Here is a 22,446-nt window from a genome sequence, read left to right as displayed (position 1 = left end):
ACCCACTTCTATGCAACACTTTTGTAACACCGATGCCAACACCAATGGAAGAGTGACAACAAAAGCACTTATTTTTGAACAAGAGCTGTCACTATTAGTGACAAATGCCCCCGAAGCAATCCTTGAGATTAGATGAACATTTGTGATAGGGTTTTTGATCTTGACCTTGACCTGAAAGACCCGGGTCATAAGCGCAACACACCATCTCAATATGGTTAACATTTGTGTCAAATTATTTTTCTCCCGGTGTGGACTTTGATAGTGAAATAACTATTTTAAGTTTTAAGTCAGTTGCTTTGAAAGTAACAGAGATATCTGACTTTATAAAAAACTTAAACCAATGGTGCCGCCGATGCTGGGGCGAGTGCAATAGCTATACCTTTTCTTCGAAAAGTCAAGCTAAAAAGGGGAGCAATGAGGAACATTAGCTTGTTACTTCCCTTGAAAGGTTATACGATAAAGCACAAGGATAACCAAGTATAACATTGGTCCCTTTCAGTTGGATTCCTCTGACTTTTTTGTTATAACCTTTATCCAAGATGTTGTGGTTAGTCAAAATAAATATGCTTTTTATGTAGGTTTCTAAATAAGAATGATTATTCAAACCTATATTTAGCAGAAGGCCACTAAAACAAGAGCACCGCCTTGCGGGTGCTGACGCTCATCTGATTTTTTTTGTATCATAGAAATATTGTCTTACCCATGATTTTCTAAGTCTAAAAAGGGCCATCATTCTTGCAAAAAGCAAGATAGAGTTATGTTTCTTGATGTATAGTGTCAGCTTATGATGGTAAAAAAACTGTTGCAAGTTTTAAAGCAATAGCTTTGATAGTTTATGAGAAAAGTTGACTTAAACATAATACTGAACCAAGAAAATGATTTTCTAAGTCCAAAAGGGGCAATAATTATTGCAAAAAGCAGGATGGAGTTATGTTGCTTGCTGCACAGGGTCAGCTTATGATGGTGAAAAACTGTTGCAAGTTTTAAAGCAATAGCTTTGATAGTTTAGGAGAAAAGCTGACCTAAACATAAAACTTAACCAAGAAAACTGATTTTCTAAGTCCAAAAGGGGCAATAATTCTTGCAAAAAGCAGGATGGAGTTATGTTTCTTGATGTACAGGGTCTGCTTATGATGGTGAACAAGTATTCCAAGTTTCAAAGCAATAGCTTTGATAGTTTAGGAGAAAAGTTGACCTAAACATAAAACTTAACCAAGAAATCTGATATTTCCTAAGTCCAAAAGGGGCCATAAATCTTGCAAAAAGCAGGATGGAGTTATGTTTCTTGCTGTTCAGGGTCAGCTTATGATGGTGAAAAACTGTTGCAAGTTTTAAAGCAATAGCTTTGATAGTTTAGGAGAAAAGCTGACCTAAACATAAAACTTAACCAAGAAAACTGATTTTCTAAGTCCAAAAGGGGCAATAATTCTTGCAAAAAGCAGGATGGAGTTACGTTTCTTGATGTACAGGGTCAGCTTATGATGGTGAACAAGTATTCCAAGTTTCAAAGCAATAGCTTTGATAGTTTAGGAGAAAAGTTGACCTAAACATAAAACTTAACCAGGCAACGCCAACGCCAACGCCGACAACCGCTCAAGTGATGACAATAACTCATCATTTTTTTTCAAAAAATCAGATGAGCTAAAAAACCCTGTCCTTAATCATTTTCCAACCCAATGAAATTTGGTAAAGATATTGCTTTGAAAATTACAAAGAAGTCAACGATAAAAACAGAGGAAGGACCAATCTACTTCTTGGACATAATCAGGGGAAATAACTGATTAATGTTCCCCATTGTCAAGTGGTAAAAGGCTTGATCCCTCAATTTGACATGCTTTAGATTTGAACTTCCCCTTGCATTTGGACAGAACTGTTTTTTGTGCACATATAGACTTGATGAAATCACTTTGCTTGGAGGTTGTAAAAATAAAAATACAAATAATTCATCTTTTCAAAATTATATTCATAAAAAACAGCATCAATTCTAGAAACATCAACATACCAAAAATGTTATTTTCTATGTATGTATATGTGCCATGTAACAAATTACATGGGATATTTACTAAATATAATGTTAATACACATTTGTTTTCATTTATAGAATTAAACAGATCAGAAGTTTTAACTTTTTCTCATAACCATTACCAGAATGCTTTTAGACTGCACACACAATATATCTATCCAGATTATTTCAAAAGAACCATGTTGTCCCCCTTGGTAGTTTAAAGAATCTGATTTCACTCTTGTAACATTACATTATCCTTTGAAGTCTAATGTCATATAAACATTATGTAACTACATAGACTCTGCAATAGCATCTGCATTTGGATCTGGTTCAAGACCCATGGCAATTCTTCTCTTCTGTCTAGCACGTAGCCGCCGTTCTCTTTCATATTCTTTGTACTGCATGACTGCCCTGAAGATGAAAATAATCATAAAGCATAAACAAGAGCTGTCGGAGGACAGAAATGCTCGACTATTCAACAGTCTTGTCAATTGAATGAATATTAATGTCGAAAAAAGGGCATGATTTTGTAAAATTGCAAAACAGGATTATGGAACCTGTACAATGCATATCAGCTCATGACAATGGACAACTGTGTGAAGTTTCAATCAGTTCCCAATAGTGGGTACTGAGATACCAGATTACATACAAAAACTTAACCAAAAACAGCTAAGTCAAGAAAGGGGCATAATTTTGAAAAAGAGTTATGGAACCTATGCACTACATGTCAGATCATCACAGTGATCAAGTGTGTGAAGTTTAAATCCATTCCCATTAGTGGGTACTGAAAATAGAGTTAGGTAACCTGTGCAATGTAAGTCAGTTTATCACAGTGAATAAGTGTGTCAAGTTTCAATCCATTCCCACAAGTGGTTACTGAGATACCAGCTTACATACAAAAACTTAAACAAATGGGGATGCCGACGCGGACACATTGGTGAGACCAATAGCTCTACCTATTCTTTGAATAGTCAAGCTAAATACGTTATGTATCTTATTTCTGATAAAGACAAAATTTAATTAATCATAACATACAAATCAGAGTAAAAAAGAAACAATTTAGACAAGGTTTGTCATTATTGATAAAAAGTAACAACTGCGACATTTCATATTTTGAGAACTTTTATTAACAAGAGCTGCTTAATAACAGCCTGTTGAACTAGAACTGTCACAGGAGTGACTTATACCCCCACCATACTGTCCTGTCACAGAGGAATGGCAACCATAAGAAATTTTAACAAGAGCACCGCCTTGCGGGTGCTGACGCTCATCTGATTTTTTTGTATAATAGAAATATTGTCCTACCCATGATTTTCTAAGTCTAAAAAGGGCCATCACTCTTGCAAAAAGCAGGATAGAGTTATGTTTCTTGATGTACAGTGTCCACTTATGATGGTGAAAAACTGTTGCAAGTTTTAAAGCAATAGCTTTGATAGTTTATGAGAAAAGTTGACTTAAACATAATATTCAACCAAGAAAATGATTTTTCTAAGTCCAAAAGGGGCAATAATTATTGCAAAAAGCAGGATGGAGTTATGTTGCTTGCTGTACAGGGTCAGCTTATGATGGTGAACAAGAGTTGCAAGTTTTAAAGCAATAGCTTTGATAGTTTAAGAGAAAAAGTTGACCTAAACATAAAACTTAACCAAGAAATCTGATATTTTCTAAGTCCAAAAGGGGCCATAAATCTTGCAAAAAGCAGGATGGAGTTATGTTTCTTGCTGTACAGGGTCAGCTTATGATGGTGAACAAGTGTTGCAAGTTTTAAAGGAATAGCTTTGATAGTTTAGGATAAAAGCTGACCTAAACATAAAACTTAACCAAGAAAACTGATTTTCTAAGTCCAAAAGGGGCAATAATTCTTGCAAAAAGCAAGATGGAGTTATGTTTCTTGATGTACAGGGTCTGTTAAGATGGTGAACAAGTATTCCAAGTTTCAAAGCAAAAGCTTTGATAGTTTAGGAGAAAAGTTGACCTAAACATAAAACTTAACCAAGAAATCTGATATTTTCTAAGTACAAAAGGGGCCATAAATCCTGCAAAAAGCAAGATGGAGTTATGTTTCTTGCTATACAGGGTCAGCTTATGATGGTGAACAAGTATTCCAAGTTTCAAAGCAATAGCTTTGATAGTTTAGGAGAAAAGCTGACCTAAACATAAAACTTAACCAGGCAACGCCGACGCCGACAACCGCTCAAGTGATGACAATAACTCATCATTTTTTTTCAAAAAATCAGATGAGCTAAAAATACTTAGAATAATATAAAACATAAAAAAAAAACTTATTACTTAAAGAAAAATTTTACTCGTCTTTGGTGTACTTCATCTTGTGCTTCCATGGCACATAAAAGTAATATAAGTATATGTTCCCAGGATGAGGTAAATACAAAAATCTCTAATATTAGAGATACACTAAAAATGAATACAAAAAACTGTCTTACTGACACATGTTACCACAGAAAAATGGCTTTTCTTTTTACACAGGACTAACAATAAACAAGAGGGCCATGAAGGCCCTGTATCGCTCACCTGGCTTATTGACCTAAAGATCATCAAGATCAACATTCTGACCAAGTTTCATTAAGATATGGTCATAAATGTAGCCTCTAAAGTGTTAACTAGCTTTTCCTTTGATTGACCCGGTGACCTAGTTTTTGACCCGACATGACCCAGATTCGAACTTGACCTAAAGACCATCAAGTTTAACATTCTGACTAAGTTTCATGAAGATATAGTCATAAATGTGGCCTCTAGAGTGTTAACAAGCTTTTCCTTTGATATGACCTAGTGACCTAGTTTTTGACTTCATCTGACCCAGATTTAAACTTGACCTAAAGATCATCAAGATTAACATTCTGACCAAGTTTCATTAAGATATGGTCATAAATGTGGCCTCTACAGTGTTAATTAGCTTTCCCTTTGATTTGACCTGGTGACCTAGTTTTTGACCTGACATGACCCAGATTCAAAATTGCCCTAAAGATCATCAAGTTTAACATTCTGACTAAGTTTCATGAAGATATAGTCATAAATGTGGCCTCTAGAGTGTTAACAAGCTTTTCCTTTGATATGACCTAGTGACCTAGTTTTTGACCCCACCTAACCCAGATTTGAACTTGAGCTATAGATCATCAAGATTAACATTTTGACCAAGTTTCATTAAGGTATGGTCATAAATGTGGCCTCTACAGTGTAAACTAGCTTTTCATTTGATTTGGCTTGGTGACCTAGTTTTTTATCCTACATGACCCAGATTCAAACTGGACCTTAAGATCATCAATATTAACAATCTGACCAAGTTTCATGAAGATACAGTCATAAATGCGGCTTCTACAGTGTTAACAAGCTTTTCCTTTGATTTGACCTGGTGACCTAGTTTATGAACCCAGATAACCAAGTATCGAACTCGTCCAAGATTTTATTAAGGGTAACATTCTGACCAAGTTTCATTAAGATTGGGCCAAAAATGTGACCTCTAGAGTGTTAACAAGCTTTTCCTTTGATTTGACCTGGTGACCTAGTTTTTGACCCCAGATGACCCAATATCGAACTCGTCCAAGATTTTATTGAGGGTAACATCCTGACCAAGTTTCATTAAGATTGGGCCAAAATTGTGACCTTTAGAGTGTTAACAAGCTTTTCCTTTGATTTGACCTGATGACCTAGTTTTTGACCCCAGATGACCCAATATCGAACTCGTCCAAGATTTTATTGAGGGTAACATTCTGACCAAGTTTCATTAAGATTGGGCCAAAAATGTGACCTCTAGAGTGTTAACAAGCTTTTCCTTTGATTTGATGACCTAGTTTTTGATCCCAGATTACCCAATATTGAACTTGTCCAAGATTTTATTGAGGGTAACATTCTGACCAAATTTCATTAAGATTGGGTCAAAAATGTGACCTCTAGAGTGTTAACAGTCAAATTGTTGACGACGGACGGACGGACTGACGACGGACGCCGGACACAGGGTGATCACTAAAGCTCACCTTTGAGCACTTTGTGCTCAGGTGAGCTAAAAAGTTAGAAAAATACCTCAAATACTGAAAATCTAAAAACAGACTAATTCTTGGAATTTAAGGCTATAATACCAATAAAAGAAATTGTTCTTCGTTTCATATAAAATTCAGCTACTTCAGAACTATTCTGTTACAGTTTCTAGATTTTCACTCAGTCGTAGACCTATTTTCCACAAGATATCCATACATTTGCTTCAAGAAAACGAAAAGAAAAAGGGGTGTTGAATAGTATGCAGTGAAATGCACGTCAACTGAAGTCAGGTACCCTCATATTGCCGCATTTCAGAAAGCGGTCGGCAGAATAAACACCCTACTTTCGTTTTCAAGTAAACAACTCGAAACATGTGAATATTAGCATGAAAAGTGTCCTATTTTATGTAAAATTCATTCCACGAGTGAAATAATGCCCATTTGGACCCCGATTTACGCGCAAAAGCGTGAAAAATGGAAAAATTAGGATCTATTTATTAGGGACTTCTTTCGACTACACCACGGAAGCATATTTTTGACCGAATTACTGCATTATAACCTAAAAGAAATATTTTTTTTATCAAATTTCATAACATTTTCATCTCTGTTTTCAAGAAAGATGTAATACCGAACATGTTAACAAGTTTCATTGTGAAAATTCGAGATTTTAGAGAAATATAGACATTTAAGTAAGGCCACCCCGTACCAATTTTCTGGGCTAAATTAAGGCTCTATGGTCGCTTCATTGTAAATTTTGGTAAAAGTTTCACCTATATGCATTATTTTTCACTTTGATTCTGAAATATCATTCATTCCGTCATGAATATGACTCAAACGGATGCATTTTGTGCATTTTCACACATTCTGGAGACAAAATATTGGCCTTTCAATTGCAGAAATTGCTGCAGAAATAGGCACATCTACTCAAAATATGGTCCAAATTCAAAAAATTTCAAATTTAATAATTATTTTGCATTGGAAACATCATTTTATAACACATACAACCGATTTATGACTATTAAGACTTATTGTGATGTGTTTCGAGAAAAGTCTTATTTCAGCTCTTGGGGAAGTAAAAATAGTTACTTCCCTTTAGCTCTAAGCCAATCAGAATGATATATAGTGAAAATGCATCAAAATTAACCTTCAATTCTAAGTAAAAGGGGGCATAATTCATGAAAAGTTGGCGTCAGAGTTATGCACCTTGTGTCACAAAAAGAGTTTGAATCAAATCCATATAGTAACTAGAGCTGCTTTTGAGAAAAGCGAATGTCTCCCACAACTGCCTAATCATCTAAATAGCAAGTCAGTCTTTATATACTGTTTACTCACTACAATTTAAGGGCCAGAACTCCAAAATGCCTGGACCGATTTGGCTCATTATCGAACTTGTCTTATGGTCAAACACATTTTGTTCAAATTTGGTGAAGATCGGGTGTGAAATGTTTGACTTAGAGTGCGGACAAGAGCAAAAACGCCGTTGACAAGAGTAAAAACGCCATTTCGGTAATTCAAGGGCCCTTATCCCGAAGTGCCTAGGGAAATTTGAGTAGATATTGAGCTTGGCCAAGGTCTTATAATCAAAAACACATTCTGTTCAAGTTTGGTGAAGCTTGCACTTAGAGCGCACATAAAGTGCCCCAAAGGGACTCCTATATTACTAATGATTAGCAGTATATGGGCCGTTTTAGCTCCCAAGACCTGAGCATATTTTGGTAATACAAGGGCCATAATTCTGAAGTGCCTGGGCCAATTTGGGTAGATATCGAGCTTGGCCGAGGTCTTATAGTCAAACACATTTTGTTCAAGTTTGGTGAAGCTTGAACATAGAGCGCACATAAAGTGCCCCAAAGGGACTACTATACTACTAATGATTAGTAGTTTATGGGCTGTTTTAGCTCCCAAGACCTGAGCATATTTGGGTAATTCAAGGGCCATAATTCCGAAGTGCCTGGACTGATTTGGCTAGTTACCGAACTTGGCCGAGGTCTTATGGTCAAACATATTTTGTAAAAGTTTGGTGAAGATCAGATGAGAAATGTTCGACTTAAGAGTGCGGACAAGGTTTGTGACAGACACACACACACACACAGACAGACAGACACACACACAGACTGGAGTAAATCAATATGTCTCCCACACCACTTTGTGGTGGGAGACATAATAACTGAGATATAGAGAAAATGCTTCAAAATTAACCTTAAATTCTAAGTAAAAGGAGGCATAATTAATGAAAAATTGATGTCAGAGTTATGCATCTTGTGACACATGATGTGGGTGATAAGGTGGAACATTTATTTTAAGTTTGAATCAAATCCATTTAGTAATAATTGAGATATAGTGAAAATGCATCAAAATTAACCTTAGATTCTAAGTAAATACCAGCTTTACTACAATCTTACAAGTGAAACAAGAGGGCCCTGAAGGCCCTAAATCTCTCACCTGACTTAGTTCTTACCCTAAATAACAGCCAAGATTTATGAGACAAGCATTCTGACCAAAAAATCAATTAGATTGTTATTTGTTAACAAAGTATTTTTCACTGATATAACCTAGTGACTTAAATTTTTTACCTAACTGAACCAGAAACAAAATGATCCTATATTTTAAACCATTAAACATTCTGACCAAGTCTCACAATCAGTTAGACAAGAGCTGTCCGTAAGACAGCCAAGCTCGACTATTCGAAATATTGTCACAGAAGCAGGAAATTATTACCCAAAATGTTAAATATCAAAAGAGTTTTAAGTTCGAAAGGGGACATAATTTGACTAAAATACATATCAGAGTTATGGGACTTGATGTTATCAACTAGTTTTATAACCCGAAGAAACATGTTAAGTTTCAATTCAATATCTGCATTAGTTTTGGGGATAGTAACTTGCATGTTAAACTTTAACCAGAATTTTCTAAGTCCAAAAGGGGGCATAATTTGCTCAAAATACATGTTAAGAGTTATGGAACTTGACCCAGTGAGGTTGGTAATTGACCTTGAAAAAGAATAAATAAGTTTCAAAGCTATATGCCTTTTGGTAATAGCTGTATGTACTTGCACGCAAAACTTTAACCAGGATTTTCTAAGTCCAAAAGGGGGCATAATTTGCCCAAAATACATGTCAGAGTTATGGGACTTGGTGCTATCAACTAGTTTTATAACCCCGAAGACATATGTGAAGTTTCAATTTAATATCTGTTGTAGTTTTGGAGATAGTTACTTGCATGTAAAACTTTAACCAGAATTTTCTAAGTCCAAAAGGGGGTATAATTTGCCCAAAATACGTGTCAGAGTTATGGGACTTGACCCAGTGAGGTAGGTAAATGACCTAGAAAAAGAAAAAATAAGTTTCAAATCTATATGCCTTTTAGTAATAGCTGTATGTACTTGCACGCAAAACTTTAACCAGAATTTTCTAAGTCCAAAAGGGGGCATAATTTGGCCAAAATACATGTCAGAGTTATGGGGCTTGACCCAGTGAGGAAGGTAATTGATCTAGAAAAAGAAAAAATAAGTTTCAAATCTATATGCCTTTTAGTAATAGCTGTATGTACTTCCACGCAAAACTTTAACCAGAATTTTCTAAGTCCAAAAGGGGGCATAATTTGGCCAAAATGAAGGTCAGAGTTATGGGACTTGGTGCTATCAACTAGTTTTATAACCCCAAAGACACATGTGAAGTTTCAATTCAATATCTGCATTAGTTTTGGAGATAGTAACTTGCATGTAAAACTTTAACCAGAATTTTCTAAGTCCAAAAGGGGGCATAATTTGCTCAAAATACATGTCAGAGTTATGGGACTTGACCCAGTGAGGTAGGTAATTGATCTAGAAAAAGAAAAAATAAGTTTCAAATCTATATGCCTTTTAGTAATAGCTGCATGTACTTGCACGCAAAACTTTAACCAGAATTTTCTAAGTCCAAAAGGGGGCATAATTTGGCCAAAATGAAGGTCAGAGTTATGGGACTTGGTGCTATCAACTAGTTTTATAACCCCGAAGACACATGTGAAGTTTCAATTCAATATCTGCATTAGTTTTGGAGATAGTAACTTGCATGTAAAACTTTAACCAAAATTTTCTAAGTCCAAAAGGGGGCATAATTTGCTCAAAATACATGTCAGAGTTATGGGACTTGACCCAGAGAGGTAGGTAATTGACCTAGAAAAAGAATAAATAAGTTTCAAAGCTATATGCCTTTAAATGATAGCTGTATGTACTTGCATGCAAAAACTTAACCAAGGTGTGACGCCGACGCCGACGCCGACGCCAGGGTGAGTAGAATAGCTAGACTATTCTTCGAATAGTCGAGCTAAAAATGTGGCCTTCTGAGTGCAAACAAGGTCTTTCTATTATCTGACCATTCTCGCAAACCATGTGTCTACCATGGTACCCCGGTAGTCCGTCTCGGGTACCATGTCGAACATCTGATGAATGAGAATGTTATCTGACCTAGTTTTTGTTTGAGATAAGCCAGTTTTCAGATTTACCTAGATTTCAATAAGAAAAAAAATTTGACAAAGATTCTGATGATAAGAAGAACAGGGGGGTCTCTAGAAACTTAAAAAGGGTTTTTGTCTGCTTTTACCCAGTCACCTGGTTACTAACCTCAGGTAACCTGCTACTGAACTTGAACTAGATTTCACAGAGATTAATGTTCTTAAAAAGTTTCATCAGTATCAAATGGAAAACAATGTGGTTTCTTGAGTGTTACTAATGAACTTTGATAATGTGGCAGATGAGTCCAGTAAGTCCAGGGATGTTCAAAGATAATCCATCAATTAACTTGGGGCTATATTGTAAAGTAATTACTAGTTAACTGTATTGCAAAATAAACAGTGTCGATTGTATTGAGGTCAACTGGCACATTATCAAAGTTTATTAATAACAAGGTTTTTCTATGAACTGACCTAGTGACCCAGTTTTTGATATAATATAAACAAGTTTTGAACTATACCCCCTCCCCCATTCGGCACTTTGTGCCTAGCTGTGCGTATCATTTTTGAACTTCTGGCTATGCCTATGCTATGTAGAAAAAGGTTGTCCTTACTGTCAATGTTTTTCTATTTATAATCTGACTCACTGACCTTGTTTTTCACCTAAAATAAATCAGTTTCAAATTTGACCTAGATTTTATATAGAGAAAAGTTTCCTTTCTATTACAAGATCTTGTGACCTAGTTTTTGTCCACAGACGACACAGTTATAAACTTGTATGGGATTTTATTGAGGGTAAAATTGTTACCTAGTTGAAGTAAGAGTAAGACTGGACCAAAATTGTGACCTCTACAGCGTAAATAGTGTAATTGTTGATGACAGAGGACAAGAGACACAGGGTGACCACAACAGCTTTTATAAAACTTCTGCATTTTGTGCCTGTGTGAGCTAAAAACGGGATTAATTTTTTTAAAATGCAAGTAAGGGTTAAAGGTACCTGGGTAGGAATGGAAATTTCATGAGGCCTGGTAATACTGATATATACTGCTATTCTCAGTTGATGCTGAAGACATGGAAAGAGTTTGAAAGAATTTAGCCAAACAGTGCCTAAGAAACCTTCTAACATTTTCATCAAAATTTCTTAGTTATAAAAGAGCATTTGTGACGTCATTTCAATCTGTAGTTCCTGAGAAACCTGCTTACATGTAAAAAACATCTGTGATATATGTACCAACAAACAAGAGGGCCATGAAGGCCCTGTATCGCTCACCTGACCTACTGACCTAAAGATCATCAAGATTAACATTCTGACCAAGTTTCATTAAGATATGGTCATAAATGTGGCCTCTAAAGTGTTAACTAGCTTTTCCTTTGATCTGACCCCATGACCTAGTTTTTGACCCAACATGACCCAGATTCGAACTTGACCTAAAGATCATCAAGTTTAATATTCTGACTAAGTTTCATGAAGATACAGTCATAAATGTGGCCTCTACAGTGTTAACAAGCTTTTCCTTTGGTTTGACCTGGTGACCTAGTTTTTGACCCCAGATGACCCAATATCAAACTCGTCCAAGACTTTATTGGGGATAACACTCTGACCAAGTTTCATTAAGATTGGGCCAAAATTGTGACCTCTAGAGTGTTAACAATCTTTTCCTTTGATTTGACCTGGTGACCTAGTTTTTGACATCAGGTGACCAAATATCGAACTGGTCCAAGATTTTATTACGGGTAACATTCTGACTAAGTTTGATTAAGATTGGACCAAAAATGTGACCTCTAGAGTGTTAACAAGCTTTTCCTTTGATTTGACCTGGTGACCTAGTTTTTGACCCCAGATGACCCAATATCGAATTCATCCAAGACCTTATCGAGGGTAACATTCTGACCAAGTTTCATTAGGATTGGGCCAAAAATGTGACCTCTAGAGTGTTAACAGTCAAATTGTTGACGACTGATGCCGGACGCCACCGCCAGACACAGGGTGATCACAAAAGCTCACCTTTGAGCACTTCATGCTCAGGTGAGCTAAAAAGTGACAACAACTGCTCTACTATTTGAAACATATTCATAAGTCACACTAAAACGATTTAATGGATATCAACTGTCCCAATTTCAGACATACTATGTTCTTTATACTTTCCAGTAGATATACGGTAGTTGAAATGGTAAAGCTAATTTTATACCAAGAATTATATTTCTTTGGATATATTTCTGAGTTTCAAATATAAAACTTCTATTGTCATTACCCTTTTAACTCTTATTTTGCAAAAGTTAAACAAGAGGGCCATGAAGGCCCTGTATCGCTCACCTGACCTATTGACCTAAAGATCATCAAGATTAACATTCTGACCAAGTTTCATTAAGATATGATCATAAATGTGGCCTCTAAAGTGTTTTTAAATAGCTTTTCCTTTGACTTGACCCGGTGACCTAGGTTTTGACCCTACATGACCCAGATTCGAACTTGACCTAAAGATCAAGATTAGCATTCTGAGTAAGTTTTTAGCATTCTGACTAAGTTTCATGAAGATACAGTCATAAATGTGACATCTAGAGTGTTAACAAGCTTTTTCTCTGATTTCACCTAGTGACCTAGTTTTTGACCCAACCTGACACAGATTTGAACTTGACCTATAAATAAATAAGATTAACATACAGACCAAGTTTCATTAAGATATGGTCATAAATGTGGCCTCTACAGGGATCATCCTACAAGGCGATTTGAGCGATATCGTCGTTGTAAAGTTGGCTACTTCGCCTAATTATCGCCTCTGAGCGAAATCCAAATCGCCGAGTTTTTCAGAGTGTTGTAATATATTTACTAAAAGTTGTAAAACTTGATGCATATTCTAGATTAAATTACCGATAAATCGATAGTCAACCCCGCCTACTCGCCTGTCAAACTTCAGCCAATCGTAGCGTTAATAACCCACTGTGTTAATCAATAATATTGTAAGCCGCTGCCATTTTGAAAATTTTCAATCGGCGTGTAAAAAGCCGATAAACTTAACGAATGCATGACCTTATGCATCAATTGTATATTATTTCTTGATTTTATTAAAACTTACTTCAAAAATTATTTCAAATACAGCCACTGTAAACCAATTGGCCGGGCGCTGTGGATAAAAAAAACGATTCCGCGGACGTCTGAACTGCCGTACAAAATATTGTAAAAAGATCGCCAATATCTATGAGTTTGGTATTATTTTCAAAAAGATTAATAAATAAATCAATTAAATGTATAAATCTGAACAAGTTGAGGCAAGAATCGGGCATTATTAAAGCACGAGAATCGAAACATGAATGAAAATTTTCACAGCGTTTCGATCGCGCACCTGATAAATTTACGAGATTCGGACGCGTAAATTTCAGATAAAATTTAAAGTCGACATTTTCATAGCTAAGTTTATACTTTATTTAGAAATTCATGAAAATAATAATCAATTACGTTAAATAATTATAGCAAGACCCATTTATAGTGGATATATATATATAGACAGTAAACTGAATACTATGCCGAATTTTCTCCTTAAATTCCTCGGTTTCTCCCTAAAGTCTGTTGGGGGAGAAGTCACTTCTCCCTAAAATTTTGACCTAGGATGATCCCTGCCTCTACAGTGTAAACTAACTTTTCCTTTGATTTGACCTGGTGACCAAGTTTTTGATCCTACATGACCCAGATTCAAACTGGACCTTGAGATCATTATGATTAACATTCTGACCAAGTTTCATGAAGATATAGTCATAAATGTGGCCTCTACAGTGTTAACAAGCTTTTCCTTTGATTTGACCTAGTGACCTAGTTTTTGATCCCACCTGACCCAGATTTGAACTTGACCTATAGATCATCAAGATTAACATTCTGACCAAGTTTAATGAAGATACAGTCATAAATCTGGCCTCTACAGTGTTAACAAGCTTTTCTTTTGATCTGACCTGGTGACCTAGTTTTTGACCCCGGTTGATCCAATATCAAACTTGTCCAAGATTTTATTGAGGGTAACGATCTGACCAAGTTTCATTAAGATTGGGCCCAAACTGTGACCTCTAGAGTGTTAACAAGCTTTTCCTTTGATCTGACCTGGTGACCTCAGGGTTTCCTCTGGGTTAATTTCACTTTGCGCCAACAAATTCGCCAATCAGGAAAAGTTTGCGCAAGTGGCTCTCAAGTTGGAGCCAATAGTCTGTGATGGGCGACATACCATTTTCTTTTTCAATCTCTTTTCATTTGATTTTAAATTATCTCTTTATATAGTTTGCTATTTTCAATTATCTCCCTTTAATGGTCATTTTCACTAAATAGATGTTTTTAAAACATGAATATTTATCTTTTTATTCTTTTAACTTTTTATTTCAAAATTTATTTAGGTCATTTATCAAAAACAGTGTTGTTTTATATTATGTTATAACTTTTGAAAAGCTTTTTAAAATGCTTAAGTTTCATTATATATATATATAGCTAAATTTCTATTTCCTTTCATACATATTATTGTATAGCGAAAATACCACCTACAGGTATTATTAGCACTTTGTTTCGAAGCTTTGCGGTTGAGCTTTTTAAAATTATCCCGTGTATCAATGCTTTACGTTGGGCACGCAAAAGAACTGCTTTAGTTCATTTGTATCTCAAAAATTCTCCAATTGAAATTATACGACCGCGACTGAAATTTACTTTACGAATGCGTAAATTTATTTAACAAAGCTTGTGCAAACAAGAGGGCCAAGATGGCCCTAGGTCGCTCACCTAAGAAACACTCCATAACAGTGTAAAACATGTTTGACCTAGTGATTTCAAGGAAACAAATATTCTGACCAATTTTCATTAAGATTGGACCAAAAAATTGGTCTCTTGCGATAAAACAAGCATTTTCTTAGATATGACCTAGTTTTTGACCCTAGATGACCCATGTTCAAACTCGACCTAGATTTTATCAAGGCAATCATTCTGACCAAAATTCATGAAGATCAACTGAAAAATACAGCCTCTATCACATACAGAAGTTTTTTCTTTGATTTGACCAAGTGACCTAGTTTTTGACCTAACATGACCCATATTCAAATTCGACCTAGATTTCATTAAGGCAATCAACCTGACCAAATTTCATAAAAATCAATTGAAAAAAACAGTCTCTATCACATACACAAGATTTTTCTTTAATTTGACCTAGTGACCTAGTTTTTGACCTCAGATAACCCATATTCAAAATCGACCTAGATTTCATCAAGACAATCATTCTGACAAAATTTCATACAGATCAATTGAAAAATACATCCTCTATTGCATACACAATGTTTTTCTTCGATTTGACCTAGTGACCTAGTTTTTGACCCGAGATGACCCATTTTCAAACACGGCCTAGATTTTATCAAGGTTATCATTCTGGCTAAATTTCATGAAGATCAGTTGAAAAATACAGCCTCTACTGCATACACAAGGTTTTTCTTTGATTTGACCTAGTGACCTAGTTTTTGACCCCAGATGACCTATTTTCGAACTTGGTCTAAATTTCATCAAGGTAATCATTCTGACCAAAATTCATGAAGATCAATTGAAAAATACAGCCTCTATCGCATACACAAGGTTTTTACGTGATATGACCTAGTGACCTAGTTTTTAACCCCAGATGACCCATTTTCGAACTCGGCCTAGATTTCATCAAGGTAATCATTCTGACCAAAATTCATGAAGATCAATTGAAAAATACCGCCTCTATCGCATACACAAGGTTTTTCTTTGATTTGACCTAGTGACCTAGTTTTTGACCCAAGATGACCCATTTTCGAACTCGGCCTAGATTTCATCAAGGCAATCATTCTGACCAAAATTCATGAAGATCAATTGAAAAATACAGCCTCTATCGCATACACAAGGTTTTTCTTTGATTTGACCTAGTGACCTAGTTTTTTATCCGAGATGACCCATTTTCGAACTCGGCCTAGATTTCATCAAGGTTATCATTCTGACCAATATTCATGAAGAAGAATTGAAAAATACAGCCTCTATCGCATACACAAGGTTTTTCTTTGATTTGACCTAGTGACCTAGTTTTTGACCCGAGATGACCCATTTTCAAACTCGGCCTAGATTTCATCAAAGTTATCATTCTGACCAATATTCATGAAGATTAAATGAAAAATACAGCCTCTATCGCATACACAAGGTTTTTCTTTGATTTGACCTAGTGACCTAGTTTTTGACCAGAGATGACCCATTTTCGAACTCGGCCTAGATTTCATCAAGGTTATCATTCTGACCAATATTTATGAAGATTAATTGAAAAATACAGCCTCTATCGCATACACAAGCTAAATGTTGACAGACGCCGGACGACAGACGACAGACGACGGACGACGGACGCCGGACATCGAGCGATCAGAAAAACTCACCTGAGCATTGCTCAGGTGAGGTAAAAATATCTATTTACGATCGGAGAATATGTGTATCTTTTGATCGCGCTTTGACGTGTCATTATTTCCGACATTTTCTCGGTCTCAGTTTCTTCGGCGAATCGGATTGTCATTAAAATAACCTGTAAATTTATCTTGCGTTTTTTGCATCATAAAAAAGGTGAGCAAAGCCCGCAGCTAATATTTCGTTTCATTTGCTTTCGTGTAAGTAGGCGGGGCTAAATTTGGCGAATCAGATTGACCGATAATCATTCTTGCGTGGAAGAATGCTCTAGCGACTCGGCGAAGTTTTAAATTATGCCCCGTGGTGTAAATCGATATTGACACGTTGTGTATTGTCTTCGTGTGGTGTTAAATATCGGATAATCTGTTATTGCGTCATTGAGAAAGATCAGATCGACGATTATCTTGTAGGCGCCAATGACATTCGCCAATTGAAGATTTTTAGCGCCAGAATTTACATTTTGTCGCATTTGGCGCCATTGGCGACCGACAGCGGGAACCCTGTGACCTAGTTTTTAACCCCAGATGACCCAGTATCGAACTCTTCCAAGATTTTATTAAGGGTAACATTCTGACCAAGTTTCATTAAGTTTGGGCCAAATTTGTGAGCTCTAGAGTGTTAACAGTCAAATTGTTGACGACAGACGAATGACGATGGACGGACGACTGGCCGACGACGACGGACACAGGGCGATCACAAAAGCTCACCTTTGAGCACTTTGTGCTCAGGTGAGCTAAAAAAGCAAATGCAAATGTTTTTTTGTTTTTTAAGATGTTTGTACTTACAGTTCGTATCTACAATCTGAATAATGATGCCAATATGGTTCACAAGCTTTTCTAAATACTCTAGAAAGAGCAGGGGTGTCCTGGTAACATTTCATAAAATCTATGTATTTATGAGCACAGTAATTTCTGTGTTCTGGGGGTACTCTAGCATCAATCATCTCCTCAAATGTGACATGCATCTCTGAAAAAAAAAAAAAAAATACAAGAACCCCATTTACCTTTACAATGCTAAATTTCTAAAATAGACTAGCCCATCATTCAATCTGTACCACTTATTATTCAAAGGAGTGTTCACTGAAAATTTACTAACAGAATAGCGTACTGTGCAGACCATGATCAGCCTGCATGGATGCAATGATTTTTTTTGCCCTTTTGGGAAAAGGTCCGGTACCGGATAAATTGGGAAAAATAGCACGGTTTTTACTCAGATTGGGAATTTTTATAGTTAATTAATAACATCATTTAGAATGCTTCTTCCATTAATTCCATGTAAATAGCATCAAACAAACTGTTTAAATAGTTAAATCATGCTGAATGTCAATGATACGAAGTTTTCCTTATGCAATCATCAAAATGCAAACTTAATTTGGTCATTTGGGGAATTTTTGGATGATAATTGGGAAAAAAGACTGCATTTTTCAATTGGGAAAAGGTCCTTTTAGGGGTACTTTATAAAGAAGGAAAAAAATCGCTGGGATGTGCAGGCTGATTTTGGTCTGCACTGGTCACAAAGACAATCACTTGCTGCTAGCAGGCTCAATGTTAAACAAAAATTGCAAATTTTACGACACAAATGAAATAAGCGTTTATTTACATATATATTTTTTTATTTTATAAAACATGTTTTGATGTGTTAATTTTATCAATGTGATGTACGTGTAAGAATATTTCAGCTAACTGAATCAACAGATAATAACCAAGAATGACTGAATTTGACCTTTTTTATGAATATCATAAGTAAATCAATTTCTAGCTGCGATTTTGTCTAAATATAATTTCAACAGTTTTCAAACTTTCAATCTATAAATTTACAGATAATCTTTCTTAGACTCTCAGAGTAGACCTGATGTATGTACAGAATCTTACTCCTTTCTTTTCTTCCATTGGGAAATCCAAGCATTGGATCAAATGTTGGTTTAGAATCAGGATCAACACATGGTGCACCATACCAGTATCCTTTTACCGGTATTGCTTTACTCGTGTCAGGCCAAAAATCATGCCACTTTTTGGAAATCCATTCCATGTTTGACAAAATTTTCGTCCTTGGCAAAGTGTCACGTGATGCACAGTATGTTTTTAATAATTAAATGAGTGCATAAATTTTGTCTATTATGAAATATATGTTTAAAGTAATTATTGATATAAATTCAATGAAAGAATGAATTATTTAATACATTTGTATTTTTATATTTTATTGGGAAAAGTATCGTGCATTATGGTGCATATCATATGGTTAATATTACACAAATCAGTCAAATTTACCAAAATTTACTTCGGTACAAGATACATGATACAAGAATTTTTATTTTGAGTCGGATGTTTTAAACAGAAATATACTATAAATAAAGACTTACCCTAAGCCTTCTTTACACAAAGGAAATCTACATCTACATCTACGGAGACACTCCCAACAATCAATTTCTGATCATAACTGGGAGATCGGGGCAGTTGTTAAAAGCATGTTGCTATGTTATATGATACATGATATTCATGTTGTTTAGAGAGTAAGAGCAGTAATATATACAGCTTGTAAAAAATAAAAATAAAATAAATAATAATAATAAATAATAATAAATAAATAATAATAAGAAATAATCTGTTTCGAGATTGAAATCATTGAATGAACACCGTTTGTCAATCCTAATCATGTCCATGTTAAATCAATGTAATGGTAAAGTAAGCTATCTATGCTACTTGCTAGTCATGCATCTAACAGTCATGATATTGTTTTCTTTGATTTTCTCATAATTTTAGACATTTTTTTCCTATACTTCGACGCATATATATGGGTAGCAGAAATTGTTCCCTTTCCAGCAAAAGCTTTTACAACATATTATGCATTGTGAACTTTTTTTGGATTTAACTTTTAAAAAATATCGTCTGTTTCCACCAGAGTATATAATTATTCAATCTTAGCATAATTTTCTTTTCACGCTGCTGACCTTGCAGTAATTATGCATGATTTTTTCATGCTTACAGGTAAAAGATGCATGGTTTGCACGAGCTACTATGTACATAGTCATCTAATAAAATCTGGAAAGCCTACAGTTAAGTCTTAGTGGAGTTGTCTCCATTTTTTGCAGACATTGTACCTGGCGTCATTTCTTTTCAGCACTAATAACTTTTTTCCAGAAAATGATATTTTAAATATTTTTTCATACTGTGTACTTTGATGCAGTTAGCTACACATATGTCTAAAATAGATAGTGCCCAACTGAAGTTTGTATTTTTGGTTCCAATGCCTACTATAAGGAACGAAGAGAAACTATCAAGGTACCTGATTTTTTCGTAATTTACATAAATAATATATAATCAATGCATGAATCGCCACTTGTCATTAACAGCACGAGAGCCATATGGCATGGGGGTGCCAGATGGGTTTTGCCAGCATATGTTAAATCACTGGAAACGCAAATCCTGTGTGCAAGAATTATTTTACCAAGAAGAGTTTGAGTTAAAATCATTAAAAACAATCTTAAGGGTTCTTATCTATTTTTATGCAAATACCAGGTTAAAATTTCTGTATAGGAAACAGAAATTTGTTATTGAGCATACTAAAAGACTTTGTGTTTTAGCTTTGATGCAGTGTCATTTTGACTACACTTGTTCTTTCTGGTTTCACGGCTTATCTCAATTTTGGAAAAACAAGCTACAGGTTACCCAAAATAAATTAATCAGGTTTAACCGAGCCTGCAACATTTTCGTTTTTGTCGTGTTGAGCGACCTGTGAAGTTTCTACTTTTTCTATTTTATACTCAATCTGGAAAATAGGTCCCAAATTGCCCAAGAACATTTTATTTCATTGAATTGGTTACCCGTCTGTAAAAGGGTGGAACAAATAACATTGTGTTATGTTTTTAAAATTAAGAATGGGCGATCTCCTGACAGATGAGTCAATACTTTGTGACCCAAGATCCTGTTCATTCATATAAAACAAGGTCTAGTGACAGTGGGTCTTTTAAACCCTAAGGGTCAAAGGCTTTTGAAGTCATTTTCCTTTTTAGGTTGTAAATTATGGAATACCCTTCCATCTCAAATAAGGCTTCGTCTTGCCTTACTGTAAAAGTGCTGTTAATGATCTTCTTTTTTAAATACTAGATTACACATGCAGAAATCTGTTGTTTTTTTTGTGCCAAACTTTGGCGTAGTCTTTCATTTAGTGCAATTTTTTATTAAATACTAGTATCTTAAGTTTTTAATAATAACATAGAACATAACGAGTTTTGTATATTAATAGTATCTTAATGTAAATATTTATTTTTTTACTAAAATCATGTTTCATGCCTCTCTATATCAGAACATCACTACCAGGGACCACAATGGAAAAAGGGGATTTCTTCTCTTTTTGTGTTTAAAAATCCCTGATATTGATGTACCGACATAATTCATTACATATGCATATTTCATGATATTTATTATATTTTATCTTGCTGTTAAATTTTAATATTAAATCATGAATGTTGTTATTGTTACCATGATGTCAATATTGAAATAAACAAACAAATTCACAAGTGGTTTTTCTAAGTTTGACCCTCTGCCATCTTTGTTATAGGTAATCGAACATCAATAAGTTGACAAGCTTTGTCTGATAGTCCATAAGAAATTGGTTTAAGGTATTAGATCACTAATAGTAATGTTTTCAAAATGGCCTTTGCTTGGTATATTCTGAAAGGTAACCGGGTTTTGCACTATTTTGCAATTTTTAAACAACTTTTACCATGCCGTTTTTTTTTTTTTATATAAATTTATTATAACTTATGGTATCTTCTCAAGCTCAAGTAGAGACAATTTTCAAAGTGATAGCCATATCCAAAACGTTTGCAGAGAACTCGTTTTAAACATTTTTCAATAAAAGAACATCAAACTTTGGTAAATAATTATAAAACACAAATAAAATGTCAATATCATTTTTTTTCTATAGTGCCTCAAGTAAACGGATTTAATGAGACAGAATTCATACTTCAACATTAAAAAAATAAGGTCGAATGCTGTGTTTCTGTTTTGAATTTTGCTTCATGCCATTTAAAAATAACCTTAGGGCAGACGTAAAACCTACCTAAATTTCTTCCACAATATATAATCTAAGATTGAAAGCAAAATGAGAAACTTTCACCGGGTAACTCATATTTTTAAAGATGTGTAACTCTAACCCTTTGTTTAAGTAGTAAATTCACTTGAAACACCAAGAAATCGCTTATAAGATTAATCTTTTTCCATTTTTGTACATTAATTGAGGCTGGCGGTGGTCAGTATGTAATTCTGTCGCCTCTGTCCCATTTTAACTGTAGCATACTCACCATCCAAAGATGTAGATGTAGATGTAGATCTAATACCTTAAGGATGATTTAATTATGTGGCAAGCGGTCAAATGCCTATGATATATCCGTTAGAATATTGTACCTACATGAAAGCAGATAAGTGAAAATATTTTTTTAAAGAAAACTGTTCATTGATCACTTAAAATTCTTTCATAAATTTTTGATATTGTAAGTAGGGTAAATTTGGGAATATATTAATTAGAACAAAACGAACTAACTTCTACTGTTGAATCTTGGAAACAGGCTTTGAAATTGAATTAGTCACTTCACCTCCCTCGCA

At 35.0% G+C, this 22,446-nt stretch overlaps 1 protein-coding gene across 1 annotated transcript; it reads right to left on the bottom strand.

Moving 5' to 3' along the window:
* Window positions 1-1,942: 1,942 nt before the first annotated feature.
* On the bottom strand, window positions 1,943-18,916 carry LOC123525448 (NADH dehydrogenase [ubiquinone] 1 beta subcomplex subunit 7-like). Its single transcript, XM_045304502.2, has 3 exons — window positions 18,715-18,916; window positions 17,629-17,809; window positions 1,943-2,416 (listed from the first exon to the last, which is right to left on the bottom strand). Exons 1-3 carry the CDS (start codon window positions 18,869-18,871, stop codon window positions 2,296-2,298), a joined length of 459 nt encoding a protein of 152 aa, XP_045160437.1. The 5' UTR covers window positions 18,872-18,916; the 3' UTR covers window positions 1,943-2,295.
* Between the last annotated feature and the right edge of the window lie 3,530 nt (window positions 18,917-22,446).

This window comes from Mercenaria mercenaria, chromosome 3 (genome assembly GCF_021730395.1).
Source record: "Mercenaria mercenaria strain notata chromosome 3, MADL_Memer_1, whole genome shotgun sequence".
Lineage (NCBI taxonomy): Eukaryota > Metazoa > Mollusca > Bivalvia > Venerida > Veneridae > Mercenaria > Mercenaria mercenaria.
This window is presented reverse-complemented; position numbering and strand designations above follow the sequence as displayed.

What these genes read in the sequence shown, in the direction of transcription:
- LOC123525448 (XM_045304502.2), bottom strand. Translation starts at nt 18,871, where the DNA reads ATGGAATGGATTTCCAAAAAGTGGCATGATTTTTGGCCTGACACGAGT. An exon ending in CAATGGAAGAAAAGAAAGGA is followed by an intron (nt 17,810 to 18,714) that starts GTAAGATTCTGT and finishes TTTTTTTTTCAG; the next exon opens with AGATGCATGTCACATTTGAG. An exon ending in TCAGATTGTAGATACGAACT is followed by an intron (nt 2,417 to 17,628) that starts GTAAGTACAAAC and finishes TTTCATCTTCAG; the next exon opens with GGCAGTCATGCAGTACAAAG.